At 40.1% G+C, this 15,740-nt stretch overlaps 1 protein-coding gene across 1 annotated transcript in view; it reads right to left on the bottom strand.

Moving 5' to 3' along the window:
* Positions 1-14,035, bottom strand: part of SPATC1 (spermatogenesis and centriole associated 1) — a 30,418-nt gene extending 16,383 nt beyond the window's left edge. The window contains exons 1-3 of the mRNA XM_043991145.1: positions 13,849-14,035; positions 12,987-13,595; positions 12,456-12,595 (exon numbers count right to left, since the gene is read on the bottom strand). Of these exons, the coding sequence (XP_043847080.1) occupies positions 12,456-12,595; positions 12,987-13,595; positions 13,849-14,035 (936 nt within the window). The remainder of the gene's footprint in view (positions 1-12,455; positions 12,596-12,986; positions 13,596-13,848) is intronic.
* Positions 14,036-15,740: the final 1,705 nt, after the last annotated feature.

The following is a 15,740-nucleotide window of genomic DNA, read 5'->3' as shown; positions in this document are numbered from 1 at the left end:
CTATACTTTTAAAAAGGTGCCTAAAGGGCACCTTTAGGTCATTGAATATCTACTATTCCAGTATTTTGTGAGGATATAGCAATTGGCACTTATGAAGATAAAGTGTGGGGGGGAACAAGTGACATTGACCAAATACATTATGTACAGACAGTTAAGACAATTTTAAAGTCATCAGGGGATTCATTTTTCAAGATATTTAAAAGAGATTCTAAAAGAATGGAAAAATAAAATTATTGGCTTAACTACAAAAAAGCAACTGTGCGTGACAGAAACTAGGTATAGACCAACATTCACACCATATACCAAGCTAAGGTCAAAAGGAGTACATGATTTAGACATAAAGGGTGATACCAAAAGCAAATTAGGGGAGTATGGAATAGTTTATCTGTCAGATCTTTAGATAAAGGAGGAATTTAGCATGAAACAAGAGATAGGGTATCATGAGATGTAAAGTGGATAATTTTCAATATATTAAAAAGTTTGTACAAACAAAACCAATGCAACCAAGATAAGAAGGAAAGCAGAAAGCTAGAAAAAAATTTTTTACAGCAAGTATCTCTGATAAAGGTCTCATTTCTCAAATATATAGAGAACTGAGTCAATTTTATAAGAATATGAGTCATCCCCCAATTGGCAAATGATCAAGGGACATGAACAGGCAGTTTTCAAAAGAAAAAAGCAAAGCTATCACTATTGCTTAGAGAAAGGCAAATTAAAACAACTCAGGTACCACACTACATATCTATCAGGAATAACAGATGCTAGAGGGAATAAGGGAAAAAAGGTACATTAATGAATTGTTGGTGGAGTTATGGACAGGTCCAGCTATAATGGAAAAACTGTGGAGCTATGTTCAAAGGGCTATCAAACTATGTATACCCTTTAACCTAGCAATACCATTAGTAGGTCTGTGTCCCAAAGATATTGTTTGAAAAAGGAAAAGAACTTATAGGTACAAAAATGTATATAGCAGATCTTTTTGTGACTTCAAACAATTGGATATTGAGGGGATGCTCATCAGTTAGAAGAATGGCTTACCAAGTTGTGTTTTGTGATTATGGAACACTATTGTACTATAAGAAATGATGAGCAGGACAACTTCAGAAAAGTCCTGGGAAGACCTATATGAACTGATGCAAAATGAAATGAGCAGAACCAGGAGATAATTGTATGTAATAACTGCAAAATTGAAATGATGACCAACTGTGAAAGACTTAGCTACTCTGATCAATACAATGATCCAAGACAATTTGGAAGGACTCATGATGAAAATTGCTATCCACTTCTAGAGAGAGAATTGATTAACCTTTTAAAAATTATTATTATGATTATTTTCTATAAAAGTATTTTATTATTTTCCAGTTATATGGAGAGATAGTTTGCAACAAATTTTTTATATATAAAATTACTTCTTCATATCGATGGCCTCCCTGGGGTATAAGCCTACTAATGGAATCTCCTGGTCAAAGAATATGAACATTTTAGTCACTTTATTTGCATAATTCTAAATTGCTTTCTAAAATGATTGTACTGATTCACAACTCCTCTAACAATGCACTAATCTTGAATTGGTTCTTGTAATAAAAGCCAAGGAAATTTCCCTCAGATGTTATTGGCCCAGGGAGTTGCTTTCTGGTGACCTTAGGCCATGCTGATATAGTTTCCTCTTCACTTAAGGGCATAAAAAAGTTGTGTCCATATAGAATCAAGGCCCTTCATACTTCCTGGATGGAGATCCAAAGTTGCTCAAGTCACCACTTTCTGCCCTATTGACCAAATATGCTTCTATATGGAAACAAGGTAGGACAATTTCTATCCAAGATGAGTACTTTATCCTTGTTGAATATCCTTTCTATGCTATAGTTAAACAAACCTTTTGTTGGTTGCTGAATGACCTATTGGTGTCTGATTTTATTCCATTATCAGGACTAAAATTTGATGGGACTAATCTTAATTAGTTTCATACTATAATAATTCAGCCCCCCTCTATCTTGTTCACAAGGATCTCAACAAAGACTGTCATTGAAAACCAAGAATACTATATCTATGACATTAATATGACCTACCTACTAGACTTGTCAGATTAGGAAACTGGGTGAGTTTAATATGACCTTTTCTTGGAAAGAATGCTGGCTCTTAGTGATAATTCTTCACTTTTTAAAAACTCAGACTATTTTTTAAAGAATGGTCTAGACTTGTTGACAGAAATTAAAGTCAAGTTTGTTGGCCTGTAGTTTGAAGAATCTATACTTTTCACTTTTTTTTTTGAAAATAGGGACGGGGAACAAAGTGGGTATGCATTGAATGGGGAATGGATAAAAATGATTGTAATGGAATGTTATTGTGAAGTAAGAAATGAATGAAGAAATCAGAGAAATATGGGGAAACTTATATGAACTGATACAGAGAAAGTAAACAACCAAGAAAACAATATATATGACAATGTTGTAAATGAAAAAAAAAATCACTAAAAGAAAGTTGAACTCTGAGTAATGGAAAAACCAAGGAAGTTCCTAGATAACAGGCAATGAAAACATACCCTCTTTTCTCATGGAAGAGAAGTGGTAGACTATGAGGATATATATAGTATGAGTATATATATTGTTAGACATGGTCTCCATATTGGATATTTTGTTTAATTGTTTTCTTTGTCATAAAGGGAGCTTTAGTCTGTATTGGGGAGTCAGGAACCGACTATGATGTAAAGATATTAGACATCAATAAAAATATGCTTTAAAGGAAATGAGAAATGGGGGCGGGGAAGAAAGGAAAATGGGGAAAACATTTGGCATTTTCCAGTCTTGTGCTGACCTCTCATTCACCATGACATTTAAACCACCTTTTAGCCATTATTACAGTGACTCAGGGATCTTATCTTTGAGGCAGCTAGGTGGCACACTGGGCTTGGAGTCAGAAAGACCTGAGTTCAAATCCAAGGTCAGATACTTATTATGTGACCCTGGGCAATTCACTTAACCTCTAATTGCATTAGTTTCCTCATCTATAAAATGGGTCTATCTTTCAGGGTTGTTGTGAGGTTCAAATGATATAATAATTGTAAAGCACTTAGCACAGTGCCTGGCACATGGTAAGCACCATATAAATATTAGCTATTTATTATTATTATTACTGCTATTTATTTATTTATTTGTACATTCATTTATCAACTGTGGGGAACAAATTTAATATATAGAAAGTTAATTGGGTGACTCACTGAAATATTGGGGTCCCAGAAATAATGAGGGACCTCTAGGTTCAAAGCTCCCTCCCCTCCGAACTGCCCTTTTAGATATTTCTCCCAGGCCAATAAGAAAGGAGCCTCACAGCTTCTTTTCCACAAAAGGAACAGATTTTATTACTTGGGAGTTAATTTAACAATAAAGGTGAAATTAATAAAAATCAAAGATAAGGAAGTAGGGAAAAAGAAATACAAATAAATTCTCCTAACTCTAACCTAAGTCTATACAATTCCCAGCCTGCTAGTTCCTTGCGCCACCGGAAAAGCAGAGGAGAGAGAGAGAGAACAGCATTCGGGAAGTGACTCCTCCTCCCCTCAGAGAGCATTCCATCTTCCTTCCCCCAAAAGGGGAGGTCCTTCAAAAACTGCCTATGGAGAGGTTTCTCCTTCTGACCTCAGTAGCATATGTAACTTCAGGGTGGGCCAGGTGTGGCTCCTCCCAAATGAGTCAGCTAAACTCCAATAATTTTTACCACACTATCATCTATCTATCTATCTATCTATCTATCTATCTATCTATCTATCTATCTATCTATCTATCTATCTATCTATCTATCTATCTATCTATCTATCTGTCATCTATATCTATTTATCATCTATCTATCTATTTATTTATTATCATCTGTCAGTTCTTTCAGGACCCTGGAATTTGTAGTTCATCAGGTCCTAATAACCTAGAAACATAGGAACATACATTTAGAGTTGGAAGAGCCCTTAGAAGACATATAGTTTAATTTCCTCATTTTAGAGATGGGGAAACTGAGGTTCAATGAATTTGAGTGATTTGACCAAAGGCCACATAGATAATAAAAAGAAGAAAGTCTGAAACTCAGGTCCTCTGACTCTAAATTTACCTCTTGGTTATGGCTAACATTCAATGGTAGCCTCAGTTCATTCAGAGCATTATTGATCCTGACACTATTCTTATAGGATTATGATTCTTATAGGATTATGCCACTCTTTTATATGAATCAGTATCTGCCTTGCTTTCATTTTCAATTCATTTCTTTTAAAAATCTAAGCAGGTTAATCAGTTCTTTATAATTCATATCAGGAGGCTCTCTACTTCCTCCTTCATATTTGTTGGTATTTGTGTCATGAGAATTTTATTCTAGAGTATTTCCAACAATTGGAGCTAATTTCTTGTAGAATTTTGGGTTGTCTGATCTTGCCATTTTTCTTAAAGAATTAAAAATGTGTCTCTCCCAAACCAGGGTTCCCCTAAAATACTATGCATCCTTCCTCTCTTCAATTACATTTTTTTCCTTTACAATTGACTGATAGGCATAGAAAATTAGGTTCTGTCATGTCTAATGCTTAGGAATTCTTTTTTTTAAAAAAAGACCTCAACAAACATTTGATTCCATAGAACAAAATACAATTTGGAGGCTCTCGCAAGCAAACATACAAATTAAACAAGATTCAACAACAGATTTAATTATAGAGAAATCTTTATCCTACATATCACTGAGTATTGACACCAAATCAGCTATAAAGTGAGGAGACATGCTCACCTAAAATATTCTCCAGTGGCATAGAAGATGTCCTGCACAGAGTCAAAACAAAAAAGATTCCCTATTCATGGTAAGGCTATACAATATTACTATTCACAGATGACAAAGAGTTATATAAGTGCAAGTTATTATTGCTAATTACTTTAAATCCCAGCTTACTACAAAGCCTACTCAGTGAAATCCAGGACAATGTCAAAGAGATTGATCTAAAGAGTCACATTGACAGATAATGCTCAGGCTATAACAAGTAGCTGAATGGACTTATCTATTTGTCTGTGTATGTATATATGTCTGTATGTCTCTCTGTCTCTCTGACAGGTTCTACTTCCAGATTTGAGTAAGTGGAGAAAATCATACTGGATAAGAAACCTCACAGTAATTTCAATGATCTCAAAGAGCTAATTTCCACAAAAGTCCATCTCTTTAACACACTATTCTCTTGGTGATGCTGTAGAACTACAAATTGTAGAACACAATGATTTTTTCATTCATTCATTCTTTCTTTTTTTGCGGGGCAATGAGGGTTAAGTGACTTGCCCAAGGTCACACAGCTAGTAAATGTCAAGTGTCTGAGGCCAAATTTGAACTCAGGTCCTCCTGAATCCGGGGCTAGTGCTTTATCCACTGCGCCACCTAGCTGCCCCTGAACACCATGATTTCTGAAGAAACAAAAAACCCTCCTACAGCTATAGGAACATATTTATTGGATGTCCTTTCTGAGGATTACCCAGAGTTGATAGTCTCCTTTACCACAAGACCTTTCAGGCCACGAATGCCGTTCATCTCCTGTGTTACTCAGTTGTGTATGATTATTTGTGACCCCCATTAAGGTTTTCTTGGCAAAGATACTAGAGTAATTTACCATTTCCTTCTCCACCCCATTTTACAGATGAGGAAAATGAGGCAAACAGGGTTAAGTGATTTGCCTGGGGTCATATAGCTTGTAAATGTCTGAGGTCATATTTGAACCCAGGAAAAGGAGCCTTCCTGACTTCATGCCCAACACTCTATCTACTGCTCCATCTAGCTGCCCTTCATCTCTGGTACCTGAGCCCAATCATTTGAATAGACTAGTCAACTGGTATATCTTTTGCCCTAAGGCTAGTAAAGTCCCATTTCCCATTCTTTTAATTCCCAGGACTATTTATTGCTACCATCTACCCAAATGGCCATCCTATTCCCTTTCAACTTTTCCTCATCTCTTTTCTATCCAAACCCTTATTTTCTTCCATTTTCCATTTTCTTCTATTATGTTTTTTGGAGCTTCCACCTAATTTTTAACACATCCCCTTTCATCAAGAAACTCTTCTTTTCATATTCCTCTATCTAAGCTGTCACTCAAGGAAATTTGGATTCTTCTGGAGACTTCATCTTTTAACATCCTCTTCAGTACTGGTCACACCTTTTTTCATATTGCCTGTCATATGGGGCCAAGAGGAGGAGTCAGCATATTCCTGGTTCCCTTACTGACTCTCCTAGACCCTCCCTCTGCCACAACCTTTTAGCAACCTCTCTTTCTTCTAGGTTCACCCCACCTGCCATTATCACTCTGTCCAATTCCAACTTGATGTTACTTGTCAGCCTCTAGTTTACTCTTCATTTCCCAAGGAATTCAGAACCTAACTCACAGACTTCTTCTCTACCTTGACACCTTCCTAAGTCCTAAGGGAGTTTAGGTAGATGTCTCTTTGGACCTCCTGGCCTTTGCCCAAGTTAATCAGCTTCTTCTACTCCTATAGTTTACATTTCTACTTTGGTGGGGCAGCTAGGTGGTACAGTGGATAGAGCACCAGCCCTGGAGTCAGGAGTACCTGAGTTCAAATCCGGCCTCAGACACTTAACACTTAGTAGCTGTGTGACCCTCGGCAAGTCACTTAACACCAATTGCCTCACTAAAAAAAAAAAAAATAAAAAACATTTTCACTTTGACTTAGCCACTTGGTATAAGGGTGGTCATATTTTATAGCTCACCACCTCCCCCCAGTTTTTTCTAACAACAATATTAATAATAATAGCTAGCACTTGTTCACCTTTCATTTTCTAAGAGGACCAATGACATCAACATGGTGAGTCTTGACTTGCTCATGAATTGGATTTAAATGAGGCAGAGATATACAAAGTCATCAGTCTCACTCTCTCTTCCAGAGTCATCAAAGCGCAGAGGCAAGACATAAGTCAAGATTACTGGTGATGGTCCCGGATACAGTGGATCGTCTTGGTGTCTTCAGTGTCTGACCAAGGTCTAAGCATTCCACAGTGCCGTCTTCATCTGCCTTTGTGGCCATTGGAACAAATTGTTCTCATTCGCCCATTCCATCAGGGTAAGTTCTTCACATGCTTGAGGCAGACATCTGCCTAAGTCACAGATGGATCTGAGGCCTATAGGTTACCCTCAACCTGGTTTAGCCCATCTGCTGGGATGGTTTTACGAGGGTATGACCTGCTGGGCATGCTATAACTTCTTGGAGCCACAGGTTGGGTGGCAGATAGATACCAAAGGTAGATGAGCAGAAAAGGGGTCAGCAAGCCTTCACACCAGAGGTGCTACTCCTCCTTGAAAACCCTATACACCAAGCTGATTATTATTATTATTGAAAAATAAAGCTTTGTGGTATGACGAGGAGAGAGAGAGGGAATAAGCATTTATATTGCACCTAATGTGTGCCATGTGCTTTACAAACATTTTGTTTGATCATCACAACTCTGCAAGGTAGTTAGAGTTGTTGTCCTGTTTTACAGTTGAGGAGACTGAGGCAAGCAGAGAATAAATAATTCACCCATGGTCACACAGCTTGTAAGCGTCTGAGTCTGGATTTGAACTCAGATCTTCCTGAATCCTAGCCCAGCACGCTATCCTTACTTTTAAGATTTGCAAAGTACTTTACAAATATCTCATTGAACACTCACAACCACCTTAGGAGGTCACTGCTATTTATCCCCATTTTACAGATGAGGAAGCTGAAGTAGAAAATAATTAGGAGACCTGCCTATGGTTGCATAGCTAGTGTCTGAGGTAAGATTTAAACCAGGTTCAATAAAGCACCAGCCCTGGATTCAGGAGGACCTGAGTTCAAATCCGGACTCAGACACTTGACACTTACTAGCTATGTGACCCTGGGCAAGTTACTCACTTAACCCTCATTGCCCTGCCAAAAAAAAAAAAAAAAAAGGATTTAAACCGGGTTCTTAATGACTCCAGGTCTAATGTTCTATCCACTACACTACTTAGCTGCCTCTAATTATCTCCCTTTGTCCTACTCCTAAACTTATTTGTTTTCTTGGTGACTTCTAGTCCCTCCATACTGTTCTGTTCTCCTAGTCCAGTACCCATGTTTGGTCTCCCTTTCCCCCCTTCAATCTTAATCATATAGTTAACCAGTTAACTAAGCATGTCCTCTATCCTTGAATCTTTTTCTCCCTTTTCCTTCCACTGTTTCTTCTCTGCCAACAATCAGTGTTGGATCACCCCTTCTCCACTGTTACTCCTGAAATTATGTAGCAACAAGACTATACCACAAAACAGAACTAACTATATTATCCAAGCTGAACTGGACCATCATTACTGCATGACAATCCTTTTACTTTCCCTGATTGACTTTTTTTTTTTTTTGGTGTGGCAAGTGGGGTTAAGTGACTTGCCCAGGGTCACACAGCTAGTAAGTGTTAAGTGTCTGAGGCTGGATTTGAACTCAGGTCCTCCTGACTCCAGGGCAGGTGCTCTATTCACTGTGCCACCTAGCTGCCCCCTGATTGACTTTTTTTTTTTCAGTGAGGCAAATGGGGTTAAGTGACTTGCCCAGGGTCACACAGCTAGTAAGTGTTAAGTGTCTGAGGCCGGATTTGAACTCAGGTATTCCTGACTCCAGGGCCGGTGCTCTATCCACTGCGCCATCTAGCTGCCCCCTGATTGACTTTAAAAAAAAAAATTGTAATTTTAATTTTTTTCCTGACTGATTTTCTTATGGCTGTTTTTGGAGTAATTGTGTCAGAAGCTCTGAGAGTTTAATGTCTTTCCTCTGCTATCTTGGCTCTGTCTCCCTTGATTGACTTTCTATCACACTCCTTGATGCCTCTGCCAAATCTAGCCCTACTCCTATGTCCTGCCCTAACTTCTCTCCTAAGCTTTAATTCTGCATCTCTATCTTCTGGATGACTCTGTTGGGATGTTAGATCAGTACCTTAAATCCAAGAGCTTCAAAACCGAATTCAATAAATCAAACAAGTATTTATTAAGCACCTACTGTGTACCAGATACTGGGGGACACAAGGAGAAAGTAAAACCACCTTTGCTCTCAAGGAGTTTATTAAAGGATGCAACGTGTATATAAGTAAGTTTATATGGAATATACACACAATAAGTACCATACAGATTGGGAGGAAAGGTACTAGGAGTTGGAGGATCAACAAAGGTTTTATCATCTTACCCCCAATAAACTGGTACAAACTTTGCAATCTCTGTGGAGGGCAATATGGCCCTTCCAGTTACCAAGGTCTGTAACCTGGTGGCCACCTCTGCTTCCTTCCTGATTCCTGTACCTATCAGTTTCCAAGTCCTTCCAAATCTATCTCTACAACATTTCTTATATCTATCCTCTTTACCACATTTATATGGTCACCACTCTAGTGTAGTCTGGCATTACCTTTTGCCTAGCCTACAAGAAGAGCCTCCTAACTGTTCTGACACCTGTTCCTCCCCGTCTTCCAACGCCACAACCTGTGGCCATGTCACTCCCTGGGCTGGATTTAAAAGAGGGGTTGTTAATGCTTCAGTATTAGCCTGGCAGGTCTCCAGTGGGGTTCCCTAGGTATCTCTAGTTGGCTTCATGTTATTTAACAATCTAATCAATTTGGATTTCACTGTGTATAACTGTTATAAGGAACAATACATTTGAAGATGGGAAAATGTATGAATTGATGCACAATGAAGCCAACCAAACCAGGAAAACACTATATACAATGTCTGGAATAACACTAGCAATGACAACAAACACCGAATGTTTTAAAATGATCATAACCAAGTTTGGTCCTAAAAAAATGTTCCTTTCTACCTTTTTTTTTTTTTTGCAAAGACGGAAGACTATGGGTATGTAATGTTGCGTATGCTATTAGACTCAGTTGGTCCTGAGTAGTTTGACTGAGCTTCTTTTTTCTTCTTTTTTGTTACAAGGAATGACTTACTAAGTAGGGGGTGGAGAGTAGAATATATTCATAAATGAAGGTGATGTTTAAAATCAAGAAATATCAATAAAAATTTAAAATAAAAATAATTTTATCAATGACTTGGATGTACAGCTGACTTTCTTTTTAGATTTGAAGATGACATAAATCCAGGTAGGATAGATCAAGGCTTCTTAAACTTTTTCCACTAGCAATCCCTTTTTGCCCAAGGAATTTTTACATGACCCCATTTATATATGTATATAAAATAGTTATACATAATCTTTTACTGTTGCCAAATTTTTCACGATCCCCACATTCAGTTATATGACCCCATATGGGGTCATGACCCACAGTTTAAGAACTATACAGTCCTATAGACTTACAATGCACTATACTGGGTAGAGGTCCCCAGTGAAGAGAATGAAGCTGGGGTCACTAGAGAGTCAATTCCCTTCTCCTGGAGCTACACATTACTTTTTTTTTTTTTAGTGAGGCAGTTGGGGTTAAGTGACTTGCCCAGGGTCACACAGCTAGTAAGTGTTAAGTGTCTGAGGCCGGATTTGAACTCAGGTACTCCTGACTCCAGGGCCGTATACATTATATTTGTATCACAGTATTACTCAAGGGCAAGATCCAGGTTTGCTCCTTTGTCATAGCTCTATGCCTAGTTGCTCCTTAGGTTTCAGTAGCCCTTGGCATGGTCCAGGAGCTCCTCCATTACTCTCTCTCCACTGGCATTATATCTTCCTCCCCAGGGAACTGAGTCCTTATCTTTGTAAGTAGTCATTCCTTCTACATTAGGGGTGTTTTAGAGTTAAAGTGTATGAAGTAGCCATGGACTTCCGCAGGCAATGAATACCCACAAAAAGGTGACATCATGCCTTGTCAGAGCCGACAGTGAATATCACACTTTGTTCAGGAGTCTATATGGGTTCACCTGCTACAAGAGTTTTATTTATTTATTTATTATTAAATTTTTTTTTGGTGAGGCAATTGGGGTTATGTGACTTGCCCAGGGTCACACAGCTAGTAAATGTCAAGTGTCTGAGGCCGGATTTGAACTCTGGTCCTCCTGACTCCAGGGCTGGTGCTTTATCCACTGCGCCACCTAGCTGCCCTACAAGAGTTTTATTAAAGACAGTTGATGAGTATTTAGAAAGTGGAAGTAGTGATTGCTAAACACCAGCACGACTTTTTTCAAGAACAAGATATGCAAAACTAATCTTTTTTTTTTTTGACAGATTCACTAAACTGGCAGTTCAGAGGGATTCTATAGACAAGGTATATGGATTTTAGAAAGTCATCTGACAAAGCCTCATATTCCTATGGAAAAGATGGAGGGATGTAGCTTGAATTCTAATATAATTACATGAATGTGGAACTGGCTGAATTACTGGACTCAAAGAGTTATTAATGGATCTATATCTGCCTGTACAGAGGTCTACAGTGGAGTGCCAAATAATCTTTATTTTGGCCCTGTCCAAATAATCTCTATTTTGGCTCCATTAATATATTTTATCTATAACTTGAGTAAAATTATAAATGTCATGCTTTTAAAATTTGTAGGTGACACAAAGATGGAAGGGGAAGCTAACAGTTTAGAAGATATAGTTAGCATATAAAAAAGACATAACAGTTTAAAAGAATGGGCTGCCTCTAAGTAAGTGAAATTTTATAAAGATCAATGTAAATTCAAAGGTCAGCTGAACAAATGTAAGATGATAGAGGATACATGCCTTGAAAGTTTATTTAACAAAAGTTATGGAGGTGTTAGTCAATTGCAAAGTCAATATTAGTCAACAATTGAATATGGCAGCTAAAAAAGTGAATGCAATCTTAGGTCAGATTAGTAGAGGCAGAGTATTCAGAACTAGGGAGGTGAGAGTACAGTTGCCCTCTGCTTTAGTCAAAGCATATCTAGAATATAGGACTTGGTCACCGGGCCACATTTTGCAAAGATTGTTGATGAATTAGAGTTCATCCAGAAAAGGGTGATGAAGATGGTGAAAAGATAGGAGACCAAGTCTTAAGAGGATCATTGGGAGTGAAAATGATTATCTTAGAGGGAAACAAAGTTAAGGAGGACCCAGATGAGTCCTCTTCAAATTATTTGGAGGACTGTCATGTAGAAGAGAGATTAGCTTTACCTTACTCAATACAGGGGGCAGAACTTAGGACAGGGACAGATGTTGTAGAGAGGCATATTTAGACTTGATGTAAGGGAAAACTTCCTATCAATTAGACCTCCCAAAGTGGAACTGATCATCTTTGACTATTCTGGGTCCTTGGTCACTGTGGTGCTCCAAGTGGACTACTTATTGGGATGCTGTAGAGTACTACATAGATACAGATTGTTTCCAGTTCTGAGGCTGTCATTCTGTAGGAAATGGTCAAACATCATGAACAATGTTCATTCCTCAGGGGCTTTTACCACCTGACAGGTTAGGGAAAGAAACTAGGGAGCTAAAATCTGGGAGGTAGGAACCGGTGAAAGCTAGGGTGGCAGTGGGGTCGGAGAGCAAAGAATGAGGTTGTGGTCAGACCTGAATAATTTTCTCAGGGATGTTGGAGACTGTGAAGCCGTAGAGGCGTACTCTCTCAGGAAAGATATTGGAGAGTATTCTACGGTCAAGTTGGAAGGCTATCTCCCCAACCAGACGCTCCCATGTCAGCTGCTTTGGGTCTGAGGAAAAGGAAGAGGACCACATCAGAAGAGTAAGACAGCCAGAGAAGGAGAGAGAATGTTAGCAGAAGAAAGCAGACAAAACAGGGTTAGGGTGGGGGTGGGGCGGGATAAGGGAATAATGGTAGAGGGCCAGTGATTAACAGGGAGAGAAAGAGGGGTTAGAAGTTTAATGAAGTGCAAGAAGTACAAAAGGTGGGGTCTCTAGGGGAGACTGGGGGAAAAGGAATAGTTTATGGTAAAATATATGTATCTATGAGAGAGACAGAGACAGAGACAGAGACACAGAGACACAGAGACGGAAGAGACAGAGACAGAGTCAGATTTATTGAGAGCCTATATCATGTGCACCTTGAAAATGAGCGGGGAGGGGGGGGTGTGGAACACTGACCTCTGGGAATTTCGTTGAGTTTACTGATCTTTCGGTGGGCCATCTTCCTCTCCATCTCCAGGAAGCTCTTGTTTGGAGCTTCAGAGGAACGGGACCCTCGGACATTATTGGCAGAAGAAGAGGAGGCGGAAGAACGTGGTGGTGGAGAAGGTGGGGGTTGCGGAAGAGAAAGGGGAGGGTGTGTAGCGAGAGAAGTACTTGTGGGGGAAGGCTGGACATTACCACGCGTGGAGGTACTGGGGCTGTCCTGGCGAATAGGGGCATTCAGAGTTGAGGGGGAAGGTGTGAGAGCATCTTGGTGAGAAGGGGTGGCAGCTACTCTAGGTTGGGGACCAGAGGTAGCAACAGCAACTGGAAGGGCAGATGTAGGAATAGTACCAGCTATGGGGACACTAGTCAAAACTGAAGAAATGGTGGGAATAGCGGTTTTGGACTGTGCCAGGGCTTCTGGGGGTCCAAAGAAGGTTGCGATGGGTGTCCCAATAGTTACGGTACCAGCGGGGGTGGAAGTGTGGACTGGCTGGCCCACAAAGGCCATGTTGAAAGGCTCCGCATCTGATGATGGTTCCCAGCCCATTGTTATCTTGTTACCATCAGTGGAAATTATGACTGGTAAGCACAGAGAAGGCAGATAGAGTTAGGCAGAATATTAAAGGAAGGTAGGATTTAGGGAAGTGTCAGAACAGTGATAATAATTGGGGCAAGGAATAAGGTCAGAATAAGGAGTGGGATCAGAAAACAGGGCATGTTACTTCAGTGCTGAAACAATCCATTCCCATGACTTCTTGTCTCCTAGCTCCTGCCTCCCCACCCCCAACAATCTCATCACTCTTCCCTGGCACTCCCCCCACACACCTGTTACCTTTGGGGACCGAGGCAGAGGGAGCAGGAACGTTGGCTGAGCCTGCAATGCTGGAGGAGCTTTGACGTGCAGCGGGATCAATGAGTAGCATGTTGTTGACCACAGGGGCAGGCAACAAACTGCCGGAAGGGCCACTGCTAGAACCCGTTAATGTGCTCGACCAGGAAGTGATTGGAGGCACCGCCATGGGAACATTCATAGAGCCGGGCTGTGAGCCGGGCTGTGAGCCGGACAGCGTGCTGACTGGAAGGACAGCCATCGAGCCTGTCATGGAGCCTGTGAGAGGATTGTCTTCGGTGACTGCTGAGGAACTGGGGCCCGTAAGAGAGCTGCTTATGGGGCCAGTCGAAGGACTGACCGATTGCAACCTGTTACCAGAACCCGACGTAGGCCCTGTTACTGGGTTGCCAGAAGTAGAGGCCGCTACAGGGACAGTTCCAGAGCCTGTTGGGTTGCTTGAAGGCGCAGCGGTGGAGCAAGGCAAAGGATTCGCCATTAAGCCATTTGGACGTACAGGTACGGACCCAGCCAGTGCATTATTCAGGTTGCTGGTTATGTAGTTTAAAAGTGGCTTGTTTGGAAAAATAGCCACGGAGCCGGGTACTGTGTTATTTAGGGGACATGGCAAAGGACTCGTCAGGGGGCCGGACGAAAGGCTGGTGTGTGTGTTATTCAGAATTTCAGCCAATGAGGATAGGATTCCCAACTCGTCCAGTGCGGTGTCATGCGCTGATACCGCGGCACCTAGGGAGAAACAAGAAGACGCTAGTGAGGACTTAGATCCCTGGGTAGGGGCAGGAATCTTTGATGAAATTTTACAGGTTGCCTCCTACCTAACCCACCACCTATGGAGAGATTAGTCAAACTTTTGTCCTTAGCCCATGATTAGCTCAACTATACTCTCTTTTGAAGAACATGGTTTATTTGTTTTGAGACTCAGACGCTTACTAGCTGTGGGACCCTGGTCAAGCCACTTCACCCTCTTTACCTCAGTTTCATCATCTGTAAAATAAGCTGGAAAAGAAAATAGCAAACTCCTCCAATATCTTTGCCAAGAAAACCCCAAAAGGGGTCAAGAAGAGCCAGACATGACTGAAAGGACTGAACAATAATAACAATAAAAACTAAAACTTTAGAGATGCTGCAAAGCAAACCTCAGAGGAAAAGTTATTCCTCTAAAGATTTTATCATTAAAAGAAATAGAGAGGGGCAGCTAGGTGGCTCAGTGGATAGAGCACCGGCCCTGGAGTCAGGAGTACCTGAGTTCAAATCCGGCCTCAGACACTTAACACTTACTAGCCGTGTGACCCTGGGCAAATCACTTAACCCCAATTGCCTCACTTAAAAAAAAAAAAGAAATGGAGAACAGATCAATTAAATGGATACGTAAAATCTAGAAAATCAACAAATAACCCACTTCACCCCACCCCTAACTAGGCATCAAAATAGAAATCCAGAAATATTGTGAGATTAGCAAAATTAAAGGGAAAAGTAATCAAATTGTTAATAATACTATGAACTACTAAAACAATGGAAAAACACTAGCTATTCTGATATTAAAAATGAGAGGAAAACCAAGTTTTCAGTATGAAAAAGGAAAAAGAAAAATTCACAACAAATATATAATAAAAGAAACTACTGGGGAACAATTTTGGACTTCTAGTCAAAATGGCCAAGTAAAAAGAATCAGAACACTCTAATTCCCATAATATAGTCCAGAAAATAATATAAAAGTACTCCAGACAAAATAATGATTAAAAATACAGATAAAATTATAGTGACTACCTTCATGTAGCTTTGGTTAGCAAAAGGGGACACCCAGAAGCCTTCAGGCACTAAGGAGGTAGCAGTGGTAGGTGTGTGTGGGGGTGTCTAAGCAGAGGAGCTGGGGT

This window comes from Dromiciops gliroides, chromosome 1 (genome assembly GCF_019393635.1).
Source record: "Dromiciops gliroides isolate mDroGli1 chromosome 1, mDroGli1.pri, whole genome shotgun sequence".
NCBI classification, from domain to species: domain Eukaryota; kingdom Metazoa; phylum Chordata; class Mammalia; order Microbiotheria; family Microbiotheriidae; genus Dromiciops; species Dromiciops gliroides.
The sequence above is the reverse complement of the archived record's forward strand: the minus strand, read 5'-3'. Positions and strand labels throughout refer to the sequence as shown.